The sequence below is a fragment of the Coloeus monedula genome (assembly GCF_965178545.1).
Source record: "Coloeus monedula genome assembly, chromosome: 3".
Classification (NCBI taxonomy): Eukaryota; Metazoa; Chordata; class Aves; order Passeriformes; family Corvidae; genus Coloeus; species Coloeus monedula.
In genome coordinates, this window is record NC_138783.1 from 4,587,451 (window position 1) to 4,604,199 (window position 16,749).

The window sequence follows — 16,749 nt, forward strand, 5'->3', positions numbered from 1 at the left end:
ATATTTGCCTTTTTAAGTTAAGGGACTATTACCACGGCAACGAAATCACAATTTAACAGTTTTTAACAAACAAAAAAGCAACAAGTGACTTACACATCCATCATGCACATTCAAGGTTGCTTCAAGTTTTAATCTTTGGATAAATTCTCTTCTCCCTGTGAAGAAAAATACCAATTACATAATTCTTAAAAACTGAAGTACTTAAGAGCCTGCTAGTGACCATACACAGGTAAAAACCTAAAGAGTAAAGAACCAGAATATAAATTTGAATCTTAAAACAATTCATACGGTTCTCCTTTTACAAATCCTAAGACAAGCATGACATTTTCTGGTTCTTCTACCACCTTTCATAATGCAGAAATGGTAAAATGAACATCTCAAAGGTTTGCAAGCTGATGTTTCCTCTAAAACTAATAGCTAGAAAACAGAAATTAACCCGGTGGTTATTTGGTTCACTTAGCTGAGAGGGAGCAAGTATAACACGGTTCAAAAAGTACAACCCTTGCATTTGGAAAAGCAACATTTAAGACCAGTAACATTCCATTTCACAAAAATGGTATGAAAGGAAGACATGAAGGATAAAGATGAAATCTGTAAACGCATATTAAGACAAGGCCCCAGGAACTTTTATGTACTATATGCTATATACCAACTGATTTACCACTGCACTCAAAAACATTACGGTACTAAAGACATGAAGAGGGAAAAATACAGTATATTGACAAAAATCTGGTCTTTTCCTGAACTAAATGTTTAAACACATGGCTCCAACTTTCATTTCAAGTGTCCTGTTTTTATGAAAACAGTTTATACTGAATTTAATATTCCCCAGAATGCACTTTCAGAAAAAAAAAAAAAAACAACCTGATAAACCTAATATTTTTTACTTCAATCCCAAAAACTCTTACATTCAAGGATCATTACACCTTTTTTAATTCTGTGTTTATACATGTCTCAGAACAAAATTCCACGTAAGAGCATCAGACTGTAGACCTATGCTAGGTTACACTGTTTCCAAACATGTAACTATGAAATTCACTCAAAATTAACCTAAAAAACCTAGAATCAGGAAAAGAACCCACATCTGAAAAATCCTACATTTCTGAACTTGCTTTGGTTCAGCTCAAGGCAGAACCATGTCAGAGCCCAGTGATGCCTCTGGCAGTGTAGCACAAATTTGGAAAAGTAGTTTCTCCTCTCTCCACTTGCTTCCTCTGAATGCTTTTTTATTTCTCCCATATAGTCTCCAGCCCTGAAAAAGAACATCTGATATCCACACACCTGGTCCCTCACAACCACCTGACTGGAAGCAGGCACTGAGCATCCCTGCCACACTCCATCCTCAAAGGCCAGGACACCCTTCCAGCAGCACCAACTCCCGCAGCTACACCTGCACCCCCATCCAATGTTCATACAGCTTTCCCTCCATCCAAAGGTCTGGGTTTGATACCTCCGTTTTGCTGGATCAAAATTCAAAATTGCTTATAACACAGCTTAAGAACCACATTAGAAGATGATCATACTTTGGCAAAATATTTTTTCTTTTTCAAGAGGAGGTACTTAGTGGGTGAAATGGTTATAAAGTGCTTGCACTTAAAGCATGCCTGAGGCAGCTTTAAAAAGATAAAAGCCAGACTTCTCTCCTGCCCCATTTTATAAACATTGAAGTTGTGACATCTCAGGTGCTACAATTTCTGTTAACCAGGAACAACCATGATTAGATAAAGATTAAAATAATGAAATCTTAGGCACCACGCTCTACTAGCAAGAATGTATGTATTCTTCAGCTGGGAACACACATCTACCTAGCTCACTGGCCTTTCTTTACCACTCTTCCTTACCCACTTTTCCCCCCTCCAGGAACAGACTTTGGCCATAGGTTCTTAAAGGTTGGTTTATTGTACCTTTTAGTGAAATACTATTATTTTTTCAAATCAAATGACTTCTGTGTTTTCAATCAAGATTCCTACTTTCAGGTTAATTTGATTTCTTCAATCACTTGTAACTAAATGTGAATGCTCAGGTGGGAAATATCACCTGCTGCATACTTGTGTATCACTCTGCATAACAGAAACTTAATCGGCTCCAAGGGTGCTACTGTAATGCAAAATACAGAGCAGTAATACACGACCTCCAATGGGGTAACTTCATTAAGAACTGTATACTCCACAGGCCAACACAAGAATACAGTGTTTCCCAGACCCATCACACCTTCACTGAAGAACAGAAAAATCAGATAGCAGTGGATGATTGTTGGACATTGCACCAGGTGCATAAAACGCATCTGGAATGAGGTGATGTCTGCAGAGCAACAGGCAGGTTCTTGCTGAGAATCCTCTGTACACACACACACCAAAGATGACTTAAACTAATTTTTAAAAACAGAGGAACAGATTTTTGCCCTTCCTATATGCTCTAGTTTTAATCCAAATCACTTATACCAGCACATAAAAAACAATTAGTGTGTTCTAATCACATCTTCAGTTGCAATGAACAACTGGTTGCTGCTGTTAGATTAGGATTTTGGTCTTAATAAGAACACGGTATCCATACAAGTTTCAGTAAACTTCAGATGCAGACATAAGGTGTCTCAAATACTCAACATTTAGCCATTTAAAACATTTTTTTTTTTAATTGTTAGGATTGCATATGTGATTTCTTATGTATGTGCTTAGTTAGTTATCCTTCAATCACTATTTATCTAAATATTTGAGGAAGGGATTAAATACAAACAAAATTACAACCCTTTAATAGTTTCTATATTCCTAAAGGAAAAAGGGGGCAAGGGAGAAAACAGTCAAAATGTTTTGCCTCCAAACACTCTCTTATTTGATTAAGTACTAAAAACAGTAAGGCAACTGAATGGATTGTTTGTAGTTTATCTGATCATTCAAAACTAGAACCACCAGATCCTAAGTGGTGTTTTTACTCTAAAATAAAAAACTGAACTCCTTGAATAAAATGATTTGAAGAAGATGCTGCCTCTGCTTTTGCTGTTGTTAAAAGCTGAGCAAAGTCAGTGAATCTGTGTTCCTTGTACTTCAGCAATGACTCCCACAGGTTCACTTGGTTTGATAAAAATGCTCAGCAGTAGTAGTAGAGGCTTCTGATATTTGTCACTTGAATATTTTTGTCACTGATCCACTTTTATTACATTAAAAAAAATTAAAAACAACTCTTCTTGGTTTGTTTTGTTTTTTACTTTTCAGGTGCATCTCAGTTCTTATTGACAGACTTCCTAACAGTCAGATTCTCCATGTCAAGGACTCTGCTCTCACAGGTGCCAAGAATTCTCTCAATCCTTCTCTCCACCTTCCTACAAAGGCAGCCCTCCTGGCTCCCCTTTCACCTATGATGAAGGATGAAACCCAAACTTTTAACAAAACCCCAAAAGTACTTTTTTCTTACATCAGCAACGACACCTCCGTCATGTTCAAATTTTTCACCCTCCAATACTGTGCACAGGCCCTCAAGCCAGAAACTACTTATTTTTTCCCCTTAACTATGTAGTATCCCTAGAAATGCAGTAATTTAATTCTGTGAGGGTGCTTCAATATATCATATCCTATATTCAAACAAGGCCTAGGACATGGATCAAGTGATCAAGCTATCACCACCAAGATTATCTCAATAGACAGTGGAACACACATGGGGTTTGTTTCAAAACTGCTAAGGTGAGTTTATCAACAAGAATACGATAAAGCAAAACAAAAAATGTCCTGTTAAATTTCAAATGGCTGTGATGACCTCCCTGTGAAGTGTTTACATAGCTGAAATTTGGAAAGCTAATGCTCCACCCACTCATTTTCACTAGATATGCAGCAAGTGAAGCCTCAAGGTTCAGTACCACTCTCAGTAAAATGATCAATAATATCTTCAGTTTTTAGCCATCCACCCATTTTCACCAAACATTATGCACAACTGAAGCCTCAAGGTACAGTGAAACTCTCAGTACAGTGATCAATAATTTTTTTAGTTTATATTAAGCTGGAGAGTAAGGGACCATTCTGTGTATGAAAGAAGCCACACCTTGAGTCGTTCATAATATGAATTTAAATATGGGAAAGCAGGTGAAAGAGAAGCTGCAGCTGCTTCTTTGTAACATTACTTCTTCAAAACAGCCACTGTGCACAAGGTCAAACCAAATGCTGCCTTGCAACTCCCGCCTGGAGAATTACCCAACCTGGGTGTCTGGGCACATTTACAGAGCTCTAATCTCACTTCAGGGAGCAATACCAAAATACAACAGCATCCCTTGTACTCCCCACTCACAGCAGTTGTGACACCATTTAGGTCACAATCCTTGGTTTAGGAATTGCTGATCAGGTGCTTTCTACATGCCTGTTTTGGCAGAGACACATAACTTTCTTTTGTAAGCAACTTAGTCAAAGCTGCTTCAGAACTGATGACAGCAGACAAGTTAAATGCTTTTAGCATGTAAAACCTTCATGTATTTAAAACTGTGCTCCAGAATTTCCCACTGAGGTAGTACAGATCATTTCATGATGGAGGTTTAGCTTTAAAGCACACTTGTGCTCCACAGAAATGTAACTAAACTTTGATCCAAAGCAGCACCAACACACTATGAGATGTTAAAAGACAACCCTTATTCAGTAATAGACCCCATTTATCAAAGGAACACTCATTTATATCAAGCTGCCTCTTTGCAAGGCCAAGTCCCTCAGCGCTGGCTCGCTGTGACATTTGGAATGCCCTAGTTTAAAGCTGAAATGGAGCCAGCATCTGTTCCCAACGCAGAGCACATGTTATCCTGCATTCTGAGTGTGGTTCAAAACTTCTCCTGGTTTTCCAGGGTAGAGTTTATGCATTTCTGAAGTAACTCCATTTGTATATAGCTTATTTGATCAACTACATCAAACTCTGCATCATGATGTAACTTCTGATCCACATCTCAACACACTTTTTCCAGCAACCAGAATTTTCCATATACCACACAGTAAACAGGACTCAATACACAATATGAACTGAATTAACTTTCGTCAAGGTAAGTTAAAATTCTTGAAGATTAATTAAGACCTTGAAAATCATTTGTTAGCTATGTAGGCCGACACTGGCCCCATTTTATAGTCATCAAAATTGTGACACAGGAAACTCAAGCAATTTATCAAAGGAAATAGTGAACCAGCAGTACTGCCAGAAACCAAATCCATTGGTGTGATCTCCAGTCCTTTGAACAAGGGTCTATGTTATATTTCTTCACTCTTCTGCACTACTGTAAAAATGCCAAAAAATTATAACTCTTGGTTCTGTCGATGTTTAAAAGACTACCTTTCAAGTGACTATGAACAACTACTTCATTATGGCTCAAGTTCAAAACAGATAACTCAAATTATTCTCTGTTCTTAATGATACATCAGCAAGCCTGAAAGTGTGAACACTACAAAGAAAATCCAAAATATTTTTTTTGTCTACAAAGAGACTTCTTTGCCATTTTAATATGTAAGAGCTTTGCTACTAAACACCCAGCATCAAACAACTTGGTGCTAATTAAGCTCATACTCAAATCCTAAGATAGGCTTTAGTAATGAGCTTTAGGTATTCAGAAACACAAAACTTTCAGATTTTGTAACACCAAGACAGAAACTAGAGAAGATAGGACACTATGCCCTCAGTTATAAATCAGCAAATCTTATGGTGAGTATATTAACACAAAATCTGATCTCAGAAAAAAAAAAACACAAAAAGAGATCTGCTAAAGTTTCAAAAAAAAGTAGTTCAGCAATGTTATACATTTTAGGGTAATAAGTAAGCATTTTGGAAAATACTCCTGTTTAAGTTTGCTTCTACAGTCTGCAAGAATAGGTTACTATAGCTAAGAGCATAAATATGTTTGCATTAGTAGCAATGGCTGTAAATAACTTTGAAACATCTTTTGGATACTGAAAGTATCCACTCCCAAATATAAGCCTCCACTGGGCTCCATAAATGGTAAGGTTACAAGCATTTAAGCTTTAAACCAATGTCTTTAATTTCTGTTTGATATTTACCATGGTTTATGCCTGAAAGATACTTCTTACATAAAATTCAGCTGCATTAATATCAAGTGTTTAAGGTATTCTCAGTGACAAAAATGTGGGATAAAGTACAAGTACCTTTCTCAGAGAAGGCACTTTATCTGTGCTGTACCCACTGGTGCTAAGTGGATTTCATTCACAAGTACACCACATTCTGACAGATATCCTTACATTGCCCATACTGAAGTCTTCTGTATTGTTCTTGCCACAGATTGCAAGTGAGGTTTTGTGACAGGAGGAAAAAATGCCAGTTTTCAGCAGTTTTAATATTTATTCAATCCTTTAAAGTAGTCCAACGATCAAACACAAAAGACTCACTGAGACAAAAAATTTATGCCACAAATATTTCTAATTTCTACAGAGTAGAAGGCAAAATTCACATGATAGAACTAAGAGAAGCTCTATCTGTGTAAAAGATAAGACATACCACCTTACTCCTCTCAACAGAACACTATCGGAAATAGCTTAAGTGATTAACTGGATGCAGGATTAACTACATGCAAAAGCTTTTGCTGTTTTCTCCACCAGCACTAAAATAAGACTCCCAAAAAAACACCTCAAAATTCTAAAACAGGTACCAACACAAAAACAATTAGTTATCAGATCAAGAAAAATACACTTGTGCCCTGCTTTCTTCCCTGAAGAAAAATCAAAGGAGGCTTCTATTAACTGAAGGCAAAAAGAAATATTACACAGATTGTTGCAAGTTGGAGTAAACAGCATTACTGTAGGTTTCAACATGTCTTTGGAAATACTTTCCTTTGACTTTGAAAAGTCTTCATCTGAAACTGCTATGTGGACAGCAATGTTGAATATTTTCTTATAGAAATGACATCAACATAATAACCCAGATGATCCTTAACACCACTTGGGGAAGTACACATCAGGTGTTCTGCTTTATGTTCTCAGGTACTGCTGATCTGTGTAACACCCAAGGTTAATCAGGAGCTCCACTTTCCAGCAAGAAGAGATGGTATCTAAGAAACTGAAATGCGGTGTTGCTCCGCCCCAGTGCAGAAGTTAAAATTGCTCGTAGCAGAACAAGGGGTCTCTCACCTCCAAGCACTCAGGCAGAATTAATGCTAGAGCATGCAGAGTCACTAGGAGAAGGGAAGAAAAAGTGGAATCTGCTTCTCAGAGGAGCACATTCCTAGCAGGAATGTCCTCTTTCCTGCTGAGGAGGTGTGTGCCCCCACTGCTGCCAGTCCTGCCATCACCTTCCAGTGATGCTGCTTCTCCCACTCTGCCAGCAGGACTAATCCCAGGAATTCCAGACAGAGGCTCTGGGCAAAATCAAAGCCTACTATTTAAAGTTGTTTAAGCTAACTTGATACTCATTTTTAAACAGATTAAGAAGTGTTTATACAGAAGCTTACCAGCATATCTACAGACATGTCTTCTAGCAAAAAAAACCCAGGGCCTGCCTTTTCCACAAATGAAACTGATCCCTTGGACAGGGTGGACATTTAACATTCTGCACACCCGCCTAATTTGACATACCATTTAATCCTGGGTAGTATAGGAATTGTACAGTGCTGGTTGTTTGGGGGAAAATGGGAAATAGATATATAGATACCATAACAGATATAGGTCATAACCCACAAGATTACAAATGTAAACACCAGGAAACTGTCCAGAATTAAAGACAGATTACGTCGAAGTTGAGCTCAAGTAGAAAGCTGAGTCTTGACAGTAGATGACTATTAAGTCAACACTGTACTCACAGAGGTTAAATTATCACTGGGTATTTAAAAACAAATGGGGAAAAAAAACTTTAAAAAATTGCATTGCCTGTTACATTAAACTATATGTATTTATCCTAGATAACAAAAAAGCCCTGTTTAACTCCAAAGACTCTTTTTTTTTTTTAAACTGAAGAGAGTCCAGAGGACATATCAGTGTTTCTAAAATAAAACTGAATTAAAAAGGAACCAGATTTTTTCCTCATTTCCTAGAAAGGTAAATAATGGGAACACACTACAATAACTGTAACAACAAAGCCATGCAACCTAAATAAAGAGGTGGGTTTGGTTTAACAGTTTAATTTTAATAGTTTTTTATACTGGTGAAGTTTCAGTAAAGAGGTGGATTTGGTTTAATAGTTTAATTTTAATAGTTTTTTTATATTGGTGAAATTTCAGTAAAGAGGTGGGTTTGGTTTAATAGTTTAATTTTAATAGTTTTTTTATATTGGTGAAGTTTCAGTAGTTCAAAAAGGGTTGAACAAACACATGGTATCTGCTAAGCAGAGAGCAGTCAGCATTAACGACACATTCAATTTTCCCGGAGGAAAGCCTGCAAATCCTTGAAGAACAAGATGAGGAAAATAAGGGGATATTAAAATTCACTGATGTGACTCAGATTCCATCTCACGATATTCGCATTCAATATTTAATGATTCAACACACGCTAAAGCATTTGGGACACATCTGAACCAGCAGCTCACTAAGCCCCAAAGACATGAAAACGCCGAGACTTGCACTCAAACAGTGAAAAATCCAGCTTTGTTCGACGGCTGGCATAGTTTGTATCTGAACTGATCCTTTTCCTTACTGCCAGCACAGGACCGGTCTCAAGTGTCAACAGGTTCTTGACACATGATCAGTTGTATCCCACTGGACTATTTTGGGGACACTCAAGGATAGAAGATCAGGAATCACATGCAAAGTCACAAGAACTCACAGAGTTGCAGTGCAACATCTTGGAAGTGACTGAACACAGACAGGTTTAATGATCTGCCCTAATGCAGTTAATGGAAGCAATCCAAGTGGAAGAAGGCTACAGGGAGAAAAAAAATTAAAATAAATAAATAAAGAGATCTAAAGGATCTCTCACATCACTGCCTCATCCTGAAATACAAATCCAGTACATGCTGTACACGACTTGTTTTTGCAGCAAGAGACAGCTTTCATGTATCCAAAGCTCATTATTAGAAGATCAAGGTACAACTTAACTACGAAGCTGTCTGAAACACTCAGTATCAAGGCACAGGCAGTTTTTTACAAAGCAAACACATTCCCTGTAAAGTCTTTAAAAGCACACAATGTAAATTCAATGAAATATTGCAATCAAATATGAAAATACATTAGAAGTGCACACAAATGTCTGCAGCTTCCAGCTGTCTGCAGGAGAACACTGAGGCTCCAAAGGATACAAAGCAAATACATTTGCATCCTAAGACTGAGTATAATTCAAGTATTATAATACATGTAAAGCCTTGGGACTGCAACCCACTTACATGCACTCATATTTCCTGGGAGCCATTAACACACAATTAATATTCTGTTAATCACAGACATTACACATAAGGTTAATCCCTTAAAATCCGAAAGTACATCTGCATAGTTCAGCCCATTTCAAGAAATGCTGACAAAACTGCAGATAAGTTAAAAGGCCTCTTGAATTTCTGAAGGACAGAAAATCAACAATCTAAAACAGTTATACCAACTTTTCATCATTTCTTGCTGGCCAAATATAATGCCAGAAATCCACCTTCCATTTTAATTCATATGTCAAAATACAATGGCAGCAAAAAAGTTGGTGGTTTAGAAAATTAAAACACCAAAACTCAGTAAGTAGGTTCATTGATAAGTTCTGATCCAGGCAGTAGTATTAAAAAAAAAAAAAAAAAAAAGAAAAACCAAAACCCAAAAAGCAGGTTTCTGCAGAGTAATCCCACCAAAGAACATAATACTGTGATCCATAAGGGTCCACAGTTTTACACAAACTGGTTTTAGTACATAAAAAACCAGAAGCTGTGCTACTATCAATCCCCAGCATCCTAAAAACAAACATTGGAAATCATTCTCTTATTTCAGGACAGAGTGACAGAAGGCAGCAAGTAATCCCAGACCCTGTATGTAATTGGTTTTTTTTTAAAGAAAATATACAAAAATAATCATCACCACCTTATCACTGAATGGAAGCCAAATGGGACAACACTGAGGAGAAAGAAGCAGTAACATAAACCGTAACAATTAAACCACAAAACACACAGGAAGATGTAACTGAAAAAAGGCCAGCGATATTAACTACAAGCAAAGATTTCTAAGATAACAACTAAACAAGCTATCAAATTTACCTAAATTAGTGGTGCAGCTACATGGCTGTACCACGTGCAGGTCCAAGTGGCTGCTGTCCTCCACTCCCATAGTTCAGTTAGTCTACGACTGAAATAAGCCCAAAGATAACAGAAGGCTGATTAGACTGAAATTAAAACTAAGCATTGAGCTCTCAGGCCACAGAAATACTCATCTAACCTTAATCCTGCCTCCCAGCTCACATCTCTTTCTGGTTTTCTGCTATGTACCAAATTATAACCAGCCAGCATTTTTTACTTGTTGTTTTGTCCAGATGATTCTGTTACACTGTGTTTTTATTACCCTTTACCAACATTAAAGGCTTTAAAGTGGGTGTCTTTATAATCTGAGCTGATTTACTTTGAAGTAGGAAGAAAAAAAAAAATCATTAATCTTGTATGCTAGGATCACCCCTGACATTTTTTCCTACAAGCTGTTTTAGACATACATAGAGTGTCTTTCTGTTCCTTGGTACCAGTTTAAATGAGATAGTATCAGGGAATTCATTTCAGACACAGTCTCTTTATTAAACTCCAAATTCAGTTTGTTATCAACAGGTCTTGATGCCACATTGTTCTTTCAATTGACCATCTGTAATTTTTTTAAGGACTGTAGTCACTAAGCCTTGCTTTTATTAAAAAGGGGAAAAAACTCCAAAGATATCCAGTTTAAGGCAATACCTGATCACTGTCCTCTCTCGTGTTTTTTTCAATTAAAAAGTTACATCCCTTTTCTGCAATGTTCTTAAGCATCTGAAACTTTTCTATAGCAGCAGTGAAAATCCAATGACTACGCCAAATTTCCTGCCTTCCTCATGCTTCCTGCCTCCTTCCAATATTAGATTGAGCACATAAAAACTATTCCACAGATGTACTTTCCTCCAACTCATTCATTACACTGTGAACTTAATTTCTGCCTCTGCCTATTCCTATTATTCAGAAAACATCTCTAATGAAAAGAATCCGGGGAGTTCACGTACATCTTTCTAAAACCTTCAGTTAGTCCAGTTTCACGAAGTACTTGGTGTGTGATAGAATACATCACTACAGAACTGTGTTCTCAGAATCAGACCATCAGGTACATTTATAATGCTTCTTTTTCCAACAGCAGTTAATCTGCTAGACTTGAAGAAAAAATAACACAAAACACCTCTACCAATTCTGGAGTTTAGCTGCAACGGATGAGTGTTTTTATCTCATGATGGAAAAGATAATTAATTCCAGAGGTTTAGGACATGAAATTTAACAGTGTACCTGAAAAAAAACTAAACATCAAAAATATTATGCAAAGAATTTAAGAAGAAAGGTTGATTAAATACTCTGACCATCTCCGAGTTTGCAGGAGCACCAGCTACAAAGCTGATCATCTTAAAGCTGTCAGATCCTTCTTACTCCACATTATTTTCAAGGACCAAGATACCATGTGTTAAAATACAGCTGAAGCAGAACTGGGCAAAATAATGCCTCTCTTTTTGGTTGTTCTCCCCAGTATTCTAGTTTTTATTCTGCTGGGTTAGGTTGGATTGTTTGCCCAAGAAAAGCAAAAGAGAGAATGAAAGTTTACAGTATTTTAAGGAAGTATTTTAATTTCACTCTTGCACTCTGGGCAATGTATTTTAGGAAGTACCAAATGTTCAGCAGCACCACCCAATTCTATCTTCATTCAACCAGCCACTACTAGTTTTATAAACTGATATGAATGGAAGGCAGTCAATATCAAAACAAGTCAGTTATAATAGCTACTCTTGCCTGTTTTTCAACCCTACTCATGAGCAGGGCAATCAACTAACTTCAAAACTTGTTAGTTCTGGGGTTACTGTGGTTCATCCCTATAAATAAAGAAGGGGAACCATTGAAACCTAAGTAGTTTAGTAGGTTCTCCATACACACAAATATTCACAGATCTCTTTGTAGTAAGAACTGTTGAACCTTTACAAAATTTGGTCACAATGAGCCTAATCAGTTTCCTTACAGAGAATTTTTTAGAGATCTCAGACTTTCCCCAAATCTCAAAACCCAGGATGATAAAAACTTAGTAAGATATGAAACAATCTTTAAAGAAGGGGGAGTGAAAGCTCACAGAAAAGCATCACAGTGCTATCTCTAACATATCTGGTAAATTTAAAAATTTCATATGACAAGGAAAGAAGACTTCAGAAAATAGTATCTGCATGAGGATATCAGCGATTGGGGACAACTGATTATTTTTATATTTGCTTCCATTGCATCAAGCACCACAGCTTCCAACAACCACTCTGAACTAAAATACAGTATCAGTTCTTCTCCTTTTAGACTGAGAGACTTTCTCAGGATAACCTGCTATGTCAGACAGCAAAAATAAACCAAACAAACAAAAACCCCAAAACAAACAAATAAAAATAGAAAAAAAAGGAAAAGCTTTCATTCTTTGTCCCGTCTAAACAGAGCCATTCTCAGCAGCAGGACCCTTCACAGAAAAGCAAATAAACCCATCATATTAAATACTTCAGAGGAATTATGGATCCCCTTTTTCTGGCAAGAAACCCATGCTGCCATTTCTCTAGTCAAATCATTATACACTATATTTAATCCACACCGAGGCCTTTATTGTGCCGGCACAGAACACTCTACCTGCCGTCAGAACAGGTTTCTTCACTAGCCCCTGAAACACTGCCACAATGATACAAAATTGCAATATTTGCAGATTCTTGTGAAAGTATCCCGAGTAATTAGACTCGCCAGCTTCAAAGCAGAATTTAACGTGGATACCACAGTTTGCACCAATGTTTTTCAGGGTAAAAGCACCGCGATGTGCTACTGAAAGCAGTCTGAAGCTCAATTTCCACCTGTGATCCAGCAGCAGGGCTCCTCCCACCAGCACCGGGCTAAGAGGATGCCTAAACTGAATCAAAGAGAAGAGAGTTACTGACAGCCTCCCCCAGGCCTGGCTTCCTCTGGAGACTTCAAATACAAGCACTGCCTGAAATTGAGACTAATTAGCCTACAAATGGCGAAGGGAACGTAGCTAACAGATACATTGCTGAGACCCACATCTTCCCTCCCTCATCACAGCAGGAGCTCTCACCAAAGGATAACATCTGAAGGACATATCCCAGGGACGCACATATGGCCCCATCTCCACGAGCTGTTTCTCTGGAACTCTGTCCACAACTGACTGGGCTTCAGAGCAATTATTTAGGGATCTTGCAAAATCAAAATCAGACAGAGTTTTTGCAAGGCCATGAATTCCAGGGGTGAGCTATCTGCATGGAAAGGTACATTACACAGATCCTTCCTGGAGCAGCTGTTTTCAGAAGCTGAGAGAGTCTATTTATAGAGTGCCACTTGATTGCCAGTTCACATGAAACTAAAACACCGAGTAAATAGGAAACAGCAATTAGTTCTCAGCTGTCTTCCTTCAAAATAGGGTCACTGTCAATATTTCTGACATTTTACACTGTAGCACAACACAACCATCCCAATGAAGGGCTGAGTATGCAAGTACCATCCACACAGACACATCTTCCTCCCAACTACATTGTTGGTCATGGACTTGCTATAACGCTTTTCCTTTGATTTGTGGCTGCAGAAGAGCAGCAAGCAATGAAGAGATATATAAACTACTTCATTTTGTACCAGTATCCAGAATTGTTTTGACAAATTTACAAAAATCTACCCAAACAAAAACACCAGACAAACAAAAAGCAAAAAATGCACGTGGACAATGCCTTGAGTTTCCCAATGCTATTCCTAAGTTACAATGAAATGCCTGATCTGCATTTGTTCTGTCTGCCAGACTGCAAAAACACTACTAAAAATATATATAAATAGGAAGAAGCCTTACTTGCCATGCAGACCAGATCAGCAGTGACCAACAACCAGTGGCACCCACCTGACCACTGCAGTCTTGACCAGTGGGCCAGAGAACAAAGCTCCTACACAGAGCTGCTGAAGTCTGAAAAAGACCCACACCTACACTGCACACAAAAAGGCACAACAGGCCTCTTGTCTGGGAAATCTGCACACGAGCAACCACACCTGACTAGCAGTCAAATTAGTGGGTTTATTAAGGCCATAAACGCCATTTGGGGTAAAAGTGCAGTGGTTCTACAAGACAAGCACACCCTGGACCAAGCCCTTGGTGAAAAGCAGGAGTCAGTAAGGACTGAGCATCTCTTGCCATCACCAGTGCAGATCTCAACATCGATTCAGTGCAAAGGCTCTCCCCAGTTCCTATTTTTTCAAGGCTCTAAAGCGACTGAACTTGTTTAGGTTAAAGGTAAAACAGTAAATATGAGACCTTAACCAAGGCACCAGAGGGCTTTTGTTTTTAACTAAAGTTATGTGCATTTTATTTGGAGCATCATCCAGAAAAGACATCTTGGTAAGTCTGGGAAGACGATTTCCACTGTTCAGATCTTAGTACTTTAACTGTCAGAGACACAACCATGTAAAAGCAGCAGAAGAAAGAAAACAAAAAAGATCTTCTTCTTCAAAAAATGGAACCTCCACACTACAGTCCTAATTTTAACATTGAGCTTTTCTGCTCCAACTGGAGCAGACAAAAAAAAAAAACCCAAAAAAAAAACAAAAAAAAAACAGTCAAAAGGATTGATCACTAAAAGTTAGAACAATCCTCAGCTAAGGCTTGGCCAAACACAGCTGGAGACATAACCAAAAGCAAAAGCAGGTACATAGTTAGTTCTTAACCTTTTTCTTAATTTTAGAACTCAAAATTTCTTTCCAGGGGACTTGTGTGCTGCACATGCACACACCCCTCTCTGTAATCGGTACAAACCAACAGCAATAACCTGATTTCCTCGATTAACCTTTTGTAGATTACTGAGTGCTCAGGGACTACAGACAAAAAACTCCTGAGTTAGGCTCGGTAATGTGATATCCCACCTTAAATTCCACCAGGAAAAAACCAAACGACAAACCATTCCCACCGAGCACAGCCGGGAAAGCCTGGGAGGCACAGAACGACACTCGTTTCACAGTGCTGTAAATCAAGCTCCATCTCGAGTACTCGAGGTTTCCACTCCAAGGCAGGAATTGTTCTGCCACACGGACACAAAAGAACGCGTTCCCGACCCACGGAACCATCTACCCTGGAGAGCCACCCCCCCAAATCCACAGTGCCGCTACGATGGATCGTCACACCTCCAAAAACACGTGAATAAATACCGGTTTTTTAAACATTTTTCTGATAACACTTTTTGCAGAACCTGCGCCACGACAAAGAATATCAATAGCTCCTTCACGCCACAGAAACCTCCCCGCGGCCTCGGAAACTAAAAGTGGCGCTGGCTTTAACTTGGAAAGTGAAAATACCTGCCTTGCGTGTGGAGGCGAGGGCAGCGCAGGGCTGGGGCGCCAGCGGGGACCCAGCGGTGGCCGCGGAGCACTTGGAGACACAAAGGGCGGCCGGATCGGCCCGCACCGAGCGCGTTCCAGGGGCTCGGCTTCTCCCAGAACCCCGGGAACACCTCGAGGGCGCCCGGACAGCGGCCGCGCCATGATCCCGGGGGCGTTTACGTGCTTTGTTCCCAGCCTCCGGCAGCTCAGCGCCGGCAGCTCCGGACCCTGCCCGGCCCCGGGCACGGAACGCCGACACCGGCGCTATTTCGAGCCGCCGCCCAACTTCCCGGCTGGATCTCGGCGTGCAACAGTTCCTTCGGGAAACAAGGGGGGCGGGCGAGCGGAGCCTGGCACCCAGGGACCGGGGGGTCCTGGCGGGCCCCGGACCACCCCGGGAGCGCGGAGGGATGAGGCAAGAGCGGGGGGAGCCCTGGAGCGCCCCGGGAGCGCGGAGGGATGGGGTGGGGGTGTCCTAGACCACCCCCGAGGGCGCGGAGGGCCGGGGGGCGGATTTGGGGAAGGTGTCACCGCCCCACGCGGGGCACAGGAAACTTCGGAGCTGGGAGACAGCGCGGCCGAGCGGGGGAGCGGCGGCGCCTGGAAGGGGCTCCGGCCCCCCTCCTCACTTGGTGGGGAGCCAAAGACGGCCGGACCGCGTCCGCAGCACCCTCCCACATCCCCCGTCCTCACCGAGGTAGTGCCTGCGCAGCAATCCGGGCTCCTCCAGCCCCAGGCTCCGCTTCCGCACGTCCCAGAGCAGGTGTGGGCAGCGCCCGCGGGACATGGCCCCGCGCGGGCGGGAAGGGCGCGCGCGGAGCGGGGGGGATGCGCCGGGACCGGCCGGGCGCGCGCGATCACCATGGGAACCGCCGAGCGGGCCCCGCGCGCGCGCCCCGCGCCCGCCTCGCGCCGAGGCACCGACCGCGAGCCAGAGGCGCGGCGGGTCCGGGCCACGCCCACCGCGCGCGGGGCCACGCCCGCCCCGGCCGCGGGGGCCACGCCCACCGGGAGGGAGGGGGCCGCGGGGGCCCGAGACTAACGGGCGTCTCGCGCGAGCCGGTGACGTCGCCCCGCCCAGACTGAGGCGAAGGCGCGCCGTGGGCGTGACGGGTGACGTCAGCGCGCTGGGCTCCGCCGGGGACACACCGGCCCCCTCCAGTGAAGCGGTGTGAAGCCGCAAGGTGGCCATCTTGGGTCTGGGCGCGTTCGTCGCAGCACACGGTGCCCCCGCGGCGGCCATCTTGGGCGGAGAGCGAAGCGACGGCGGCCATCTCTGAGCCGGGCGCCCGTGCCCTT

At 41.2% G+C, this 16,749-nt stretch overlaps 1 protein-coding gene across 7 annotated transcripts in view; it reads right to left on the reverse strand.

Moving 5' to 3' along the window:
• Positions 1-16,392, reverse strand: part of DCAF6 (DDB1 and CUL4 associated factor 6) — a 78,537-nt gene extending 62,145 nt beyond the window's left edge. For all 7 annotated transcript variants that reach the window (XM_082277929.1, XM_082277928.1, XM_082277926.1 and 4 more), the window contains exons 1-2: positions 16,144-16,392; positions 94-155 (exon numbers count right to left, since the gene is read on the reverse strand). In XM_082277929.1, the coding sequence (XP_082134055.1) occupies positions 94-155; positions 16,144-16,237 (156 nt within the window). In that variant the 5' untranslated portion in view covers positions 16,238-16,392. The remainder of the gene's footprint in view (positions 1-93; positions 156-16,143) is intronic.
• Between the last annotated feature and the right edge of the window lie 357 nt (positions 16,393-16,749).